At 34.2% G+C, this 15058-nt stretch overlaps 1 protein-coding gene across 6 annotated transcripts in view; it reads right to left on the bottom strand.

Annotated features, from left to right (window-relative positions):
* The window catches only part of PCGF5 (polycomb group ring finger 5), a 78284-nt gene that overhangs the window by 10901 nt on the left and 52325 nt on the right, over positions 1-15058 (bottom strand). For 5 of the 6 annotated variants that reach the window (XM_026094103.2, XM_064514031.1, XM_026094104.2 and 2 more), the window contains 6 exons: positions 10366-10421; positions 10184-10243; positions 6597-6745; positions 5137-5235; positions 3440-3529; positions 1428-1487 (listed from right to left, as the gene is read on the bottom strand). In XM_026094103.2, coding sequence (XP_025949888.1) covers positions 1428-1487; positions 3440-3529; positions 5137-5235; positions 6597-6745; positions 10184-10243; positions 10366-10421 — 514 coding nt within the window. The remainder of the gene's footprint in view (positions 1-1427; positions 1488-3439; positions 3530-5136; positions 5236-6596; positions 6746-10183; positions 10244-10365; positions 10422-15058) is intronic. The other variant, XM_064514032.1, reaches the window with a different exon arrangement.

Genomic DNA, 15058 nt, shown 5'->3' with positions numbered 1-15058 from the left:
ATGGCCTCTCTGCCACAGGGCTGTGAGAAAACCATAGCTAATTCAAGTCCTTTTTATTGTAAATTTGGAAATATCAAGAATTACTACGGAAGTTAACATTAAAAACAGAAATATTTTATTCTATCCTTCAAATGCAATAGAGATGAACTTCTGCGACCCCAAAAGACATAACTGTAGATACTTACACAGGTTAATGATCTTTTCATGCTATCATAGGGAAATGACCACCAGAACTAAATGTGATCACATTTGCTGAAGATTTAAAAAGTAGAGGGCATAGAAACTAAAATAAAAGGCAGAGGTATTCAAAAATAGCAAGAGCACTTAGGAGAGAAGACAGGGAGCACCATGGGCAGCCTGCAAATGTAATTAATAACTATATACTTGTAGTATAATAATTTATTTGGCTCTGATTTTTTTCATATAGGATATGACTACCATATTATTACTTAAAAGCTATTTCAGTTGTTGTTCATACTTCAAAACAAATACTTTGATTATATAAATTGTCTCTAAATGTACTCAACCCTATTTGGAATTGCACATAGGCAGAGACAGAGCAGTTACCTCCTTAAAATTTAACATGTAAATCAACATGGCTCAGCCTTTTTTGCAAACGAAGTCTGAATGCTACTCAGAAAAATTGCAAACCAACTGTAGAAATAAAATGCAAAATGCTGGAATAATTATAATTATTTAAATAGGCATGACTGCAAAGTATAAACCATTGAGCGTGTGACTGTATCACTAAGTGTAATTTTTTACTCAATCAAGAATACCATTTCAGACTTTTAAAAGAAATTAGTTCAAAATTCTCAATGAGCAGACTGAAACATTATTTCAAATAGGTGGAAAAAGAACACCAGTCTGACCGGTGTAATTTAGAAATCAATTTCAGCTTGCAGGTTCTGGAAGCTCTGGTTTGCTATGCTCTATAGATAAGTCATTACTCCATTTCTATTTAAAAAAAAAATGAAAGGAATATAATGTCAGAAAAATCTAAGATTTATTTACTCCTTAAAAAGAACATTGGAATTGCCATAAAGAAATGAAACTGAAGTAGTCTCTTTGATCTGCACCCTTCAGTTTTGATCCCTTGTCAGTAACTGTCCAATGCTACCAGTTAAAGGGATATGAAGGGTTAGATAATTCTTCCAGATTCATGCAGAAATCAGCCTAGACAATGGAACAAGAAGATAAATGGCCTAAAGTAAAATAAAAGAAACCCATAAACCTGGTAATTTGAGTGGATACTATTTATTCATCCAATAAAGCTTTCTCTGAATGAATGAAAATGAGAAGACCTCCCTCATAACATTTTAGCACTTTGTAATGAGGAATTATAAAAACTCCACAACTTGTATTGCAATTGAAGTGCTAACAGGACCTTAAAGACTGTAATATGTACAGTCGTGAGTGCCTCTTACCTGATAAAAAGTGCCATCCTGCGAGAAGACTTGCGAAGATGAGCAGTTCTGACACCGAAACTGCGAAGGAGATGATTTTCTGATCACATAAGAGGCAACCACAGCTGGACACATACATTTACCATTTAATTGTTTGTAATTTTCCAATATAAAATTTAAAATCCATCTACTTATTTAAAACAGAAAAAAGCTTTCTAATGAATAAATGGATGTTTTCCTTTAACTACTCTACCTCTTGTAAGGTCCACAGGTGTACCAGTAAAAGCTCATGGTGAATAATATCAAAGATGGAGATAATGGATTTACTGGATCTTCATCCAAAAGAAGAGATTATTAATTAACTTCTGTTTTATAACAAGACCCAACTCAGTCAGGTGAAACAGAATCACAGAAGCCTAGATGTTACTGGATTTATCATCACTACTGTGTAATTTGTTACAGGTTTTAGTTTGTCATCTTTGAGTTTAGGGGAGTGATTTAAAACTGCCTAAAGGAAAAGATAAATACCTGACAACACATATGTGATGCTATTATTTGTATGTAAACAAAGCTTACTAATTTAATCAGGAGTTATCAAGTCTTACATTCCTATAAACTTAAAAATAATAGTTCTAAGATTTTTGAAAAATTTTAACCAGTACAAATAATGTTCTTTTTTGTTAGGATGATAGTTAGTATTGCTTCCAAACCAATGCAACTGCCAAAAGTCCATTTGTAGGCAGGCGCAGCAGGATTAAATGTCATGAAAGAATTCCGTTATTACTAAAGTTGTTGCCTCAACATTTCCTAAAAGTACATCCAATGCTAACAAAATAAGATGACAAGCCAAACAAACACCAACCGGTTTCAAGGCAGTATTGGAAAAATACTACTTTTGATTAAAACTCTCCCTTAAGAGTGCAATATTGTGGTTTTGGTAATCGATCAAGTTTCAGTGCAATATTAGTTTCAAATTTAGGAATACTTGCCTATGCAAAGTAACTCCTCTAATTCCCCATCAAAATCTACTCTTTTTTCAGATTAAGGTAAAACTTTAAGAAATTTGTGAATTGTTAACTCAATAGCGTGCTTAATCCTCTGTCTTCTCTGTTCATGCCACAGTGCTTTTCATTCTGAGTACCAGAAAGCGTAAAGAAAGAGGGGAGAAAGTCTGGAATTTACTACAGATTAGTATGCTGAACTATGTCAAGTGCTTAACCTTAGCTGCACTCCAATGTAGCCTCCACTGGTAGTGATAGGCAACATATCTGCATACGGCACAAAGCAGTGAAGGGTTGAGAACAATCAGTAGCCACAAACAAACAAATGATTGCATAAAAGAAAGAGAAGAAATGAGGATAGGATTTCTAACAAAAAATGCCAAGTATACAAAGCAATACAAGGGCTACTAAATCGAACTGAGTATCAGATCTGAAAGAAATATAAGGTAAATATTGCAATTCTAAAATATAGACATACAACAAGGAAAACTCATTTAGCTGTATTATCTGGATGTTAGTGTTTGTTATACAATATATCTAAAAAACCAGGGTGTAGTATCAAGAGACACAATAATAAAACAATTAGATTTCTCAGATAATTTTTCAATGTCATAGCTTATTACTGAATGACTGTGATAAAGATTCTGAATATAGATTCTGGTAAAGAATGGCTGGATGCAGATTCCTCAAATTATTGTAACTCAAAGGGTCAATGAAAGGAAATTTGCAGACAACGAGCAAATGCTTGGGTTTTCAGATACTTGACTTAAAATTCAGAGCAGAACTTGCATGTAAACTGTATTCTTGTTAATTTTAAGTTTCAGAATCTACACAACATATTCACTTCAATGCTTCACTCATTAGATCCTTTTTAGCGTAAAAAATCCAGAAAACATGCAAAATCCATTTTTAATTAAAGGCTTTTTTGAAGGGCCACAGAATATATTTTGTGCCAAGCCATGAAAACATGTATACTCTCTATAATAATAAATCTACCTAAACATCACGTATTAACAACGTAACATCATTTACGTTTTCGCCTCTTAGTCTCCATCTTGTCATATAGATGAATTCCATAGTATGATCCTTCCCCATGATTTCTCCATTGCATAGTACATCCAGCTTAAAACACAACAAAACAAACAGTAAGACAAACATATGCAAAATTTCAATGACTAAATGAACTTTTAAGTGATTGTCTGAGAATTAACCCCAGAACTCCTATCATGATACAATAATCCAATCAGATGTATGTATCAAACCCTGATAAATACAACATACTGACAAAATGGTATTTTCTACAGTAGTCTTCCACTTTGTTCACTTTAATGTTTTCAGTGAGGGTGTGGACTGCAGAAAATCTGCTAGACTAGGTAGGAAACTACCCTACACTGTACCTGTTTAAGAGAAAGACTTACATTGTATTTTGAAGGCCTTCTTGCTACATCAACACACTTTTAATCCCAAGGATACAAAACAAAAGCATAGTAATTTTCAGCTTTCCAAAATCAATAAAAAATAAATTTAAAATTACAAGGAAAACGCATGAAGTTTCTGAGTATACAACCATGATTCTTCATTAACTAGAGGACTAAACGTAAAAAAAAAATATGATGATCTTACTGTGAAAAAGGACTGGTTTAAATTGTATAACAGGGTCTTGTGTTTACCCTCCACTGAAAACATCTGAAAATTCCTTCATTGCTATACCAAAAATGCTTTTCTATTGTCAAGAGGAAAAAATACATTACAATTTTGAAGTAAGCAGATACTATATAACATGAGTCATCAAGGTGCCAGAGACAGATTAAGTTAACATAATACAAAACCAAAAGACACCAAAATGGCCAGCAGGGATGTCATGATACTGTGACAGACTCCTGTGTATAGCTCTGCAATAACCTGTGCACTTAGCCTAACTCAGCCCTACCTCTGACCAAAGCTGGGATGCTGTCTGCGCAAAGGCAGCCTGCAGTTTGTGAAGTCATTGGGTTCTGGTAGGGGGAAGTGGCTGAAGAAAAAACTTGTGCTGGGGCCAAAATCCCTGTAGGATTTCCCTGGGGAGAGGGAAAGCAGAGGCCGGAGTCTCAGGCTTCCAGCTCATCCTGCATCACAACTTCCGCCACGTTAGGAAGTGCCCCCAGGGAATGGTCTTAGCTCTCTGCCAAGACAAAATCACTGATGGAGCAAAAATCCTCCCCTCTTTCTGTCAAATTACATCTAATTCCAAAGAAGGGGAGAGAGAGTATCTGCATTTTGAAAAATTCAAATGGTATTGCTCACCACTTCGTCATTATTATTGGACTGTTTTTTATATTATATTACATAAAGAAAATGAAACTGCAGAATCCTTTGGTGCATGTCTAGTTTATCTCTAGTTTTCCCCAGCAGTTACTGGCCAAAACCTATGTTAAGTAACATTTGTTATTAGCCACATGGAAAGAGAAAGCTTTCAAAATACCAAAAACTGTCCCTTTACTGGTGAGCAACAAATTTAAGTTATTTTGAACCGTAAGAGTTGCATGATAAACAACTTTAGTTACTGTGATAAAATGACTTCCAGTGAGCGCTTTTCATTTAAGGTTTGGAAAATGTAATTCTGAATATTGAACAGCACTCAGTGATTGGGCTAAAAAAAATATTCTTCAGGTTTAAATGTCAATGAATTTCAGAAAAACATAATACTTTACAAGGGAATAAAAATACAAGCAAGGTTCTTTCAAATGTACCTCATAAGAACTTGGAAGTTTTAATTTTAAGCTGAGAAACTTTTTGATAGTTCCCACGGTCACTCGGGTGGAACAGCGGATGAATTTCTTCATTAAACCCTAAAGCAACCAGAACAAAACAGAAAAGCCATGTCAGAAATTTTGGAGCTAAGCATTCTCACTTTTCATTAAATAGCAGATAAGCAATCTTTAGTGCCAGAACAGCTGTAAGCAATATTTAAAAAAAAAACAGTGACCAATTTTACTGCACTTTCTTCTAATCCATAGTGGCACCACAGGTACACTCTTGTTCACTCATGTTTATGAAATTAACAAGACGACAAACGAGTTCATTTAGCCCATCTCTGGTTCTGAAGAATTTTACAAAAGATACAGAAGGACAGAAAACGTAACAATAACATGGGTAATCTAAATTTCTGAGTAACACTGGTGGTCATACAGACGTCATTCTTCTTGGGATTTCTTTAGCCCTTGAGAGAAAGAGGAAGTAAAAACATCTTCCAATAATCTAGGTAAAATACATGGAAGCTACAATCTTGAGATGTGATCTATTATCACAGATTCTATGACCCAAAGGGCTAACAGTTTTGATTCAAGAGGAAAGTTGAAAACCTGCGACTTCTAACGTGGTAATGGTGATACAGGTTTCTTACTATATGGCATAGATGGACAGAGATAACATACAAACTTCCTGCTGAATAAAAACTTTCTTACTGTGTAAGAACTTCCAAAATTATATATGTAACACAGCACACACAGAATATAAGCCAGCACATGATTAGGCAAATGTTTTATACTTTTTAATGTCTTTGCCATTTAATAAAATATTCTTAGAATCTGAAAGGATTTCTAAACACTTTCTTCTAGGCTTGATACACTTAGGAAATCTTCTCTTTTTGAAATGAAACAAAATATCCCTAATTCTAGTTATTCCCCCCTAATAACAGTAAAGAGTAGGTATTATTCTACATATTTTACAAGGAGGAAAAGTGACCTGTCCAAGGCTGCAGACCACAAATGAGTGTCAGAACGAAGTTTATAGGTCAGAAGATCTAGATTGCAATCGTTCAGTGTGCAACGTCTGAAAAGCAGAGCTTCACGCTGCCATGGTGAAACAGCAATTCTGAAAGTGTGAGGCAGCTCACCTACAGCTAGCTCTATAAGTACCTCTGTGCTATGCTGTAAATCTGCTATATAACAGTTACACGCCATCAAGGCTGTAGACTAAGATTCTATAACATACTGAAAAAAATTCAGTCACAGATAGATAATGCTATGGAATTTTATAAAAGAGTCTTTGAAATGCCTCAAACAAAAGGACTAAATAATTGTGGAAGCAGAGACAGGTCATCAATTGTGTCTCATTTCAGTTTACTGCAAATTGTTATGAAGTTATTTGGTTCCTGTAAAACGCTATTCTGCCAACAACCATAAGAGCACAGATTATCTTAACTACTCACTTTTACTACATTATCCCCTGACTGCCCATTATTGCGTAAACAGTCAAGGCAGATGGCAATCTGCGGGTCACTCCTGTGATAGTCTTTATCTTCTTCATTTTCATCACCTTCCTCATCTACTTTGGGCTTATCAGCTTTTGGACTTTCATCTGTAAAATATGAAGACCATATTATTTAGTTGTAAAACAGTTAAAAGTCACAATGGCAACAAACATTTCTTTAAAGTAATACTTTGTTTTTAACAGCATATTTTTCTTCAAATTAACTTAATGTACTTTTAATTCAGTGTGTTCTTAAATTGATCAATTTACAAGTCTCTGAAAATGAAGTCTTACTATTGAAATTTTAATGTAATATGCATATAACAGATTTCTACATGACAGAAAATAATTAGGTTGATGGACCGCTACCGATTATGGATGTCTATTTTTGTTTATGTCCAGTTGAAAGTCCTCAACTGTAATGCATCAAGATCACTCCACCATGAACACCTACTCTATGGTGTGACAGTTCACTGCCAAAAAAACCTCCCTGCTTTTAAATACACGGTGGGATAATTAATCTCCCTACTTGTATAGCAAAGCAACAAGGGTAAGTAATCCACATTAACTATCTGCTGTAATAATCCTGTGGAGACAAGTTCCTGAAATGTTATTATGAAGTACACTCAGGAAAGATAAAACTTAACTTTCGCCCATTTTTGACCTTGTCTAGGCAATGTCATTGTAGTAACTCCACATGCCTTTCTCCAGTAGGATTTTATAACTGAATAGTTAATACATATTTATTCTCCTTAAAAAAAAAACAAAAAAAAACAGAGGAATGGTCCCCATTTTTTTTTTTGCACGACACATATAGCCTATATAATCACATATGCCCTGTTTTTCTCCTCGTTGATGCTGTTACACATTCTGCTGACTCTTAGTTTAAATATGAAAGTATTCAGAAAAGGTACCATCTCCTACACATTTCAAAAATTTAGCAGAGTTGGGCCTGAATCCTAAGAGCTGCAAGGATATTTAGATGCTGCTGCACTGTACATAAATAATAACCATGCAGTGAAGTAAAACAGCATAATTTTTACAGATCTGGAATACAGTATACAATAACACTATCATATACATTAGTTGTAATGATTTTTCCTGTATCTCCTAATTATTTATTTTGATTTAAAATAGAGGCTACTCTCTGTCGGCATAAAACATTATCAGAAGATATGCCCAAGTAGCAAGAATTTTTGACATTCCTGATAAACTTTCAAATTGAATTCTGCTGTTTTCCTACACTTACCACAAACTTTTTATATGACATTTAAGAGAGTTAAGATGAGAAAGAATGAAGACTTTAAGAAATATCAAGCTATGCATAAGCTTCTAGACACTGTAATTAGTTTACTTCATTAAGTTTTCATATTCAAGTTCCATTTTAAGCTTATATATTATCTTTCATATAATTTTGAAATATTTTAGAATTAAAAGAAAAGCTTTGTCCATGAGCTCCTACTAGCCACTCAGGCTTTTAACTGAATGTGTATCATACATACATTTTCTCCCTATTGTCTCTGATTTGCTATGAACAGAAATTACACTATCAAGCTACAGAATTTTTGTTTTTGTGTAAGTCCAGGAATTAAACTCTCTTAATCAAGCAGGCAAAGTCTACCTGTCACAAGCATTTGTCTGAGGAGTATCTGTCTATGATTCATAGATTCTTCAGCAATATAAATACACCTACAGTGTTCAACAGTTATCAATGCTGAATAACAGAGGAAGTTTTAATTACACACTTTGAAAAATCTTGAAGGGCACACCAAATAAGGACCTAGGGAAACTGGCAAATTTCCAATCATAAAATCATTCCAGAAACATGTACACAAAAAACCTCACCTTTCAGGATATTCTAGAGAAACTTAAATGCGCCTCCATGTCCCAAATGGCACCAAACTGTTTACTAGAAAGACCCTTGTAGATATTAGAATTAAAGATGTTTGCATAGGCCACCTCCAGAAATCAATGTGTCAGTACCTTAAAGGCATTTTATTAAATCTCGACATGATGCAATTAAAAAGATTGTGAAAATTGTAACTTTTGATATTTTATTATAGATCTTAAGTGCAAATATTGAAAACTGTATTGTGACCTGTGGTACAGCACGTAAATGGCAGACTCTTAAACTAGACTATGAATATGGGATTGCACAGCAATAGTCTTGACAACTAAAACAGTTCCTTCTTACTGGAATTATTCTTACTAAATACTTTATTTTCAGGAAAGATTCTAAATGCTTGTTTATGCCAGAGAATAAACTGAACACTCCTAATTTGTCTCAATGTGTTATCATGGCTTTCACATGTTTTGTATAGCCAAATTTCCCTAGCCCAAGGTCATACTCAGTAACAGAGTTAGCCTGTAGGTCCTTAAAAGAATATTTTGAGAGTCTGAATTTCCCTCTGACTTACAAAACAATTCAATCATTCATTACATTTAGTAACAGAACTCCATTAGATTTACCATTAAATTATGGGAGGAAGGTGAGGACCAAAAGAATATATTGGTTAAAAGTAAGTCACATTCTACAAATTTATAAATCCTTTCTGATTTTTTCTCTGTCCATCTTTATTTATATAGCAACAAATCTTATGTTAATTTCATAAAAATATTTTCTAAATATTTTAAAAACGTAATGTGTATACACTACAGTGTAGTAAATTAATATAATTTCATCTAAACTGTCTTGCAGCTCTTGATTTAATTATGTAACAGAGGAAAGAACCTTGTCACTTATAATAGCCCCCAACTGCAAAATGTATAGAATTATTGCAGATGGATATGAAATATTTTCACATTAAAAACAGGATATTATAAACAACGGAGTGCAGAAAAAAGAGAGTATTACAAGAAGTTTACTTGACAGTGATCCTTTAGAGGAAATAGCTATTTCTTTAGATTAGCAGAGCTTTTCAAACATAGTTAAAAAAAAAAAAAAAACCCAAATAGGCTACGGCATCAAAACTTTGAAGTCAAATTAAGGGGGCATAAAACTTGGATACAGCCCTATTTAGCAGCTCAGTGAAGAGCTCTCAGAGTTCATGGGTCAACTACAAAAAAGAAAAAATGCATTTTGGAATCTATATAAAACAATTGTTTAGCATGTGTGGAAAACTGCTTTACTACTTGTCATAACTAATTCTTGACAACCTCCTACTTAGCAGCTGGTCAAATTTGATAACAGAAAATAATTTGTAAAAACGATTCAAGTAGTTCTACATCTTACAGTTCGATGGATTGTAAGTAGGATTAAATTAAAAATATGTAATATTAAATTAAGAATTCAAACAGAAAATCAAAAGACTGTTGAATGTGAGAGCTTTGGGAAATGCAAATAAAACTAATGATAACATTTCTAGTGTTTGTAAAACAACAGATTACGTTTATATAGGCCCAGATTACACTTACATAGATATGTTAAGAGCTTCTGTAGTGTTAAATTTAGCACAAACAATGTACACAAGTGTTTGTAGAATCAGGGCTTACAGAGGAGCAATTTTACCTAACATACAAGAGAGGGGAGAAAAAAAAAATCATCACCTTGTCCATTTTCTTGAGGTTTGTTTTTTTTCCAAAATTCGATCTCTCGCTGCAGTTCCTCTAGTTAACATCAAAGAACAGTAATGTGAATTTTTAAACCAATATTAAAAAAATATCACAAGAAATAGCCATACTCCCCTCCATCAACCCAAATAAGTACCGAAACCAAATCAGAAACTTACGTTCTCGAAGTCCGGGCACCAGCTTAAATATAATTTCCTCTAAGGTGTTATCCAGCCTTTCAAAGGGAATAAATACATTTCACATTAAGTAGGAAACAGCATTTTAAATATTTTTAACCTTTAAAGAATAAGAACTTCTGAATAATAAAATGAATTGCACAACATTTCTGGTAAATACCACAACACGCACAAACCAATTGGTTTTATAGCTTTAAAGACAGAAAACATGTGTTAAAGGCTTATCTCAACCACCTCTTGCATGGATTTCTTTTAGAAATAACCCAGAAATTTATTTATTCTTTTAATGTATAAAGACAAAAAAGGAGTAAAAGAGGAAAACTTTACTCTAAAATTTTCATTGTTTTTAATTTGTGCTACATGCAAATTATTATGTTTCTAAAAAGAGCTAACAGGAAAGAGGTATTCAATTTTAAGATCCAAGTTACGAGTAGTAAGCTTTGAAATAATAAACACCATTATCACATTCCTGTAAACTTCTGTTTACAGCTGATTTTCTTCCTGACCTAAAACCCATAGTTAAAAACTACTGGATAATCATTTTAAAGATTTCTGTTGCTGCAACACCTCTATGTCATAAAACATAGCAAAATAATATTCCATTTCTTGATTAAAAAGATGAAAAATCTTAACCATTCCGAAAACAGATCATGCACAAAGCCTGATGCTTAGTACGGTATAGATGTGGCACTAACTGCACAGGGAAGTTTTGTTACAGAGCAGCTAATTTCAAATACGTATTTTGTTTTGATGTGCAAACTGACTATTTGTAACTGAAGATTGGTACTAAGTTACTTGTGTAAACCCCTATGAAAAGATGATGGTTCCACTGCAATTTCTATCAGCATGCCTAGCAAGTCAGTAGGTATCTAATTGCTTTCACTGGCAGACAGAAAATAAATTAAAAGAAGGGTCCATATTTTGGTACTCTGAACTGCAGCTCTACAGACAAAAATAAGCTAACACCTGAAATACAGCTCTGTAATACAGGTCAACAAAAGCACGTGGCTAATTTCAGTGGAGATACAAACCCATCTGCAGATGAGAGTAACCAAGTAACTGATACGGCATTTACATCTTCAGTTTGTATACTCACAAATGTAAATCTTTTCTGATTTTGCAAATCTTTGCTGGCAAGTCTTTTTGGTCTCAGCCAACCCAGACCCAAAGAAGCACAGAGCTGAATCAGAGTCATCACTCAACTTCTGCAGCTGCAATGACTTTAAACAGTGTGTATTTGCAAAACAAATTTACTAACCACCACACCAATGCAGGTTATACTATTTCATCTCTTACACAGGCTTTACGATGCAACTACACTTCATGTTCAGGTCATTCAGCTATTATGGGCTCTTTTCATATAGTCAAATTTTGTTTCAAGAGACTGGGTACTATGAGGTTTTAATATCTTCAGTTAAGCTGTAGTCTGTCTCTCTACCTCAGAGAAATACCTCACACCTACAGTATTAAGGTCTAGAGACAAATGTACATGGGCTTTGGGGCATCCACACTACCAAGTGCTTCGTGCAAGCTTGTTCAGGACCAAGGAGGTGAGATGCTGCAGTGGAGGGCTCCGCACAGGCTAATTTATGTTACTTCATGTTTTAAATAGCTTTTTAAACTTATTTTTTGCTCATTCTTCTTTTCAAGTTTTTTTAAATTACTGTTAAGTAATACAGTAAGATTGATTTTAAGTGTTCAAGTCCTTTGTGATAAGTCTGTTACAAGCGGTAAGTCTGTTATGAAAAACTGAACAGACTATTCCCTGCTCATGACAGCACAGACAAACCGAGCTTGGCAGGATAAAGAAACCCACACAGACATCCATGCCGCTCTGGCTAGACAGTTTTTACTACCCAAGCTAACTCATTTAAACCTACTACGAGTTTGTCTACCACGCTAAAGTACGTAGTGTAGGCATGTCCTTTCATACCTTGATAGATTATTCTCTGTAGTGCCAAAAATAGCTGTAACAGCCCCTTTCCAAAGACAAAGTGCGTCTACCTTTGCCATTGAAGCTAAAACTATTTCTTTTTCTTCTCTGTGAATTTTACCTACTCTTCTATACATTTAGTCTATCATCTGCTTCCCACTCCCTCTCCATGTCTCACTTATCTTTTGGTTTCCTCTGTCTCTCATTCTGTTTCCTTCTCCTTTCTCTCCTCAGCCTTCTGTATCTTCCCTTGGGAATAGTAACCTATGCTGGCCACAAGCTAAACAAACAAACAAAAAATCCAGGATTCCCAACAAAGTACAAAGCAATACAGACAGAGAAATGAAGCAACTTGAGATATAGTCACAAGCTACAATACAGAAATTGCCCTTGATATATGTACATTTTCAGTAATTTGCCTTCCCAATAATTTTATGTGCGCACACACATAACAGGCCAATATTGTATTTTTATATATATGCATGTATACATATATATACACATAGGCACGTATGTATATATGTATAAAAATATAATACAGGCCTGTTATAAAATGTATTTCTGAGAATTCCCACTTAGCACTTTTTATTTGGTCTTCAATGGCTCAAAAGAAGAGTCACACCAACATAGCAAGAAAACCAACATACTTAGTGAATTTATGATGCTAGCCCCAAGAACTGGATTCATACTATACTTAATGATTTTCTTACCTTTCAAAGAGAAAACAAAACCCGCTATTCCTTCCTTAGGAACCATAAACACTAATCAAAACAAAGTACCCCAGGACTTATAGAGGAAAAAAAAAAGCAGGAAAAAAATAACACTATTCTCTAATTTTTAAGTACAGTGAAACTAAATTTCGACTATAAGGAATAATTCAGGAAATTATAAAAAAGATTCTCAATTTGAGAGGCATCTTACAGTATTCCTATCATCCAAGCCAATGAGAACTCTAAGAGAGACTCATATTCCTGTGACTTGCATCATACCCATCGCAAAATGAAACTATGTGACATATCTCCAAACTTGGTCTTAGTCCTTTAGTACATTTCCTGCTGAAGCTGAAACATGAACGTTTAATACTTTAGACAAACCTCTCTCCACCCCCACATTTTCCAACCTCCAAAGAAGAATGCACAGAAGGAAGGAGCAGGCATTAATGTCAGCTTTTCATAGTTCCATTTTCCCCCTATTCTATAATATGGAATGAATTACAAGATCAAAGCAACTCTCTGATAATAGCTAATTATCTGAAGTGAAGCAAATGAAAATATCACTCAGGAAAACTGGCATCCTAAGCAGCATGCTCACAAGAAAAAAGGCCTTCATGGTATAACCAAAATCCCACTGAATATTGATGCATATACAATTCTGTTACATCATTACAATCATTTCCAGAATTTAACACTTAACGCAAAAATTGAATTTTCATTTTAGAGCTGGATATTAAATGTCAGAATTATAGTTTCAACAGATCCTAAATACTGCCAGCTGAAAGACACTTCTAAAAAACCCCAGATATTTATGAAGTTATTCGGAATTGAGTTTATGAAGTACCTATATCTCAAAGATCTTTCTTTAAAAATACTATTTGCAATGTTCAATGCCATTTCTCAAAAAGTTACTGCATTCTCAAGCACTAATGGGGCTGGTCTCTCTGAAGTCATAGAGTATAATATGCACATTAAGTTATGCAGGCAACATCAAAAAAAGATAATTTCATTACAGTGGTCATGTGCTCTTCTGATTATTAATTTAGCAAATTTTAAAAACTGTTTCACAAAATACAACCAGCAAATTACTAGTTATATGCAGTTTCTTAGCAAAATAAACCCCTCTCACCCTAAATGGGGTTTCAGGAAATATCCCAGAGAAAATAGCTCTTCCTGCATTTCTGGCTTGTGGTCTTAACTTTTCTCACCCTTCCATCTTTTCCTGTTTAAAGTACATTATTATTTTATTAAACTTCTTGTAGATGTTTCAGAAAATGCATTTTCAGCTCTTCTGAAATGGTCCTGTCAGAATAAGAGAAATATTTCTTAAATGCTTTTGTTTTCACCTTTTCAGTGCGTTATGCACTCTGTACAGTATCTTATGCTATGGCAGACACAGTGCCTCGGACAGTGACAGGAGATCAGAAAAATACCTATGGTAAACATCTACATAAACCTATTTAGCCCTACCTTTCCAAAAACATTCAGATGATAGTTTTAGAGATTTACACTAATTACACTCTTAGAGTTGCTGAATTTAAGACCTTTCAGCTATCCTCTTGATACACAATGGAAGCATGCCAATCTTCCAGGAATTTCTTTGCACACATATATCTAAAATGTAAAGCAATATGTAGCAAACTGTAGCAAACACAAAGAAATTAGGAAATAATACTGACCCTAGTAAATTCCAGACTTGAATATGTATTCTCATACTGACATAGGAAAACTTCCTCTAAATTTACAGTAGTACTACAAAACAAATAAACCTCAGAACAAAACAGTAGCACCTACTTTTTTTTTCTTTTTTTAACCTGTACAGAAGATGAAGGATAGCTGTGAGAAGAAAGCAATGCTTACTTGGGGACAATCATTAAGACTGCATTATGTTTTCAAGAATTTGAATCAGACGCTTAGGATAGCCTTGCCTGGGTAGCATCCAGGTAATTTTAGTTGGTTTCATTTGGCACACAGTGACCAAGAAAATAGCTAGTTTACTTTTTACTGCGTTGATTTCTACAGAGCTCAT

Source organism: Dromaius novaehollandiae, chromosome 6 (assembly GCF_036370855.1).
Source record: "Dromaius novaehollandiae isolate bDroNov1 chromosome 6, bDroNov1.hap1, whole genome shotgun sequence".
In the NCBI taxonomy this organism is placed as follows: domain Eukaryota; kingdom Metazoa; phylum Chordata; class Aves; order Casuariiformes; family Dromaiidae; genus Dromaius; species Dromaius novaehollandiae.
Note: the sequence above shows the minus strand (reverse complement) of the source record. Positions and strands in the feature narration are given on the sequence as shown.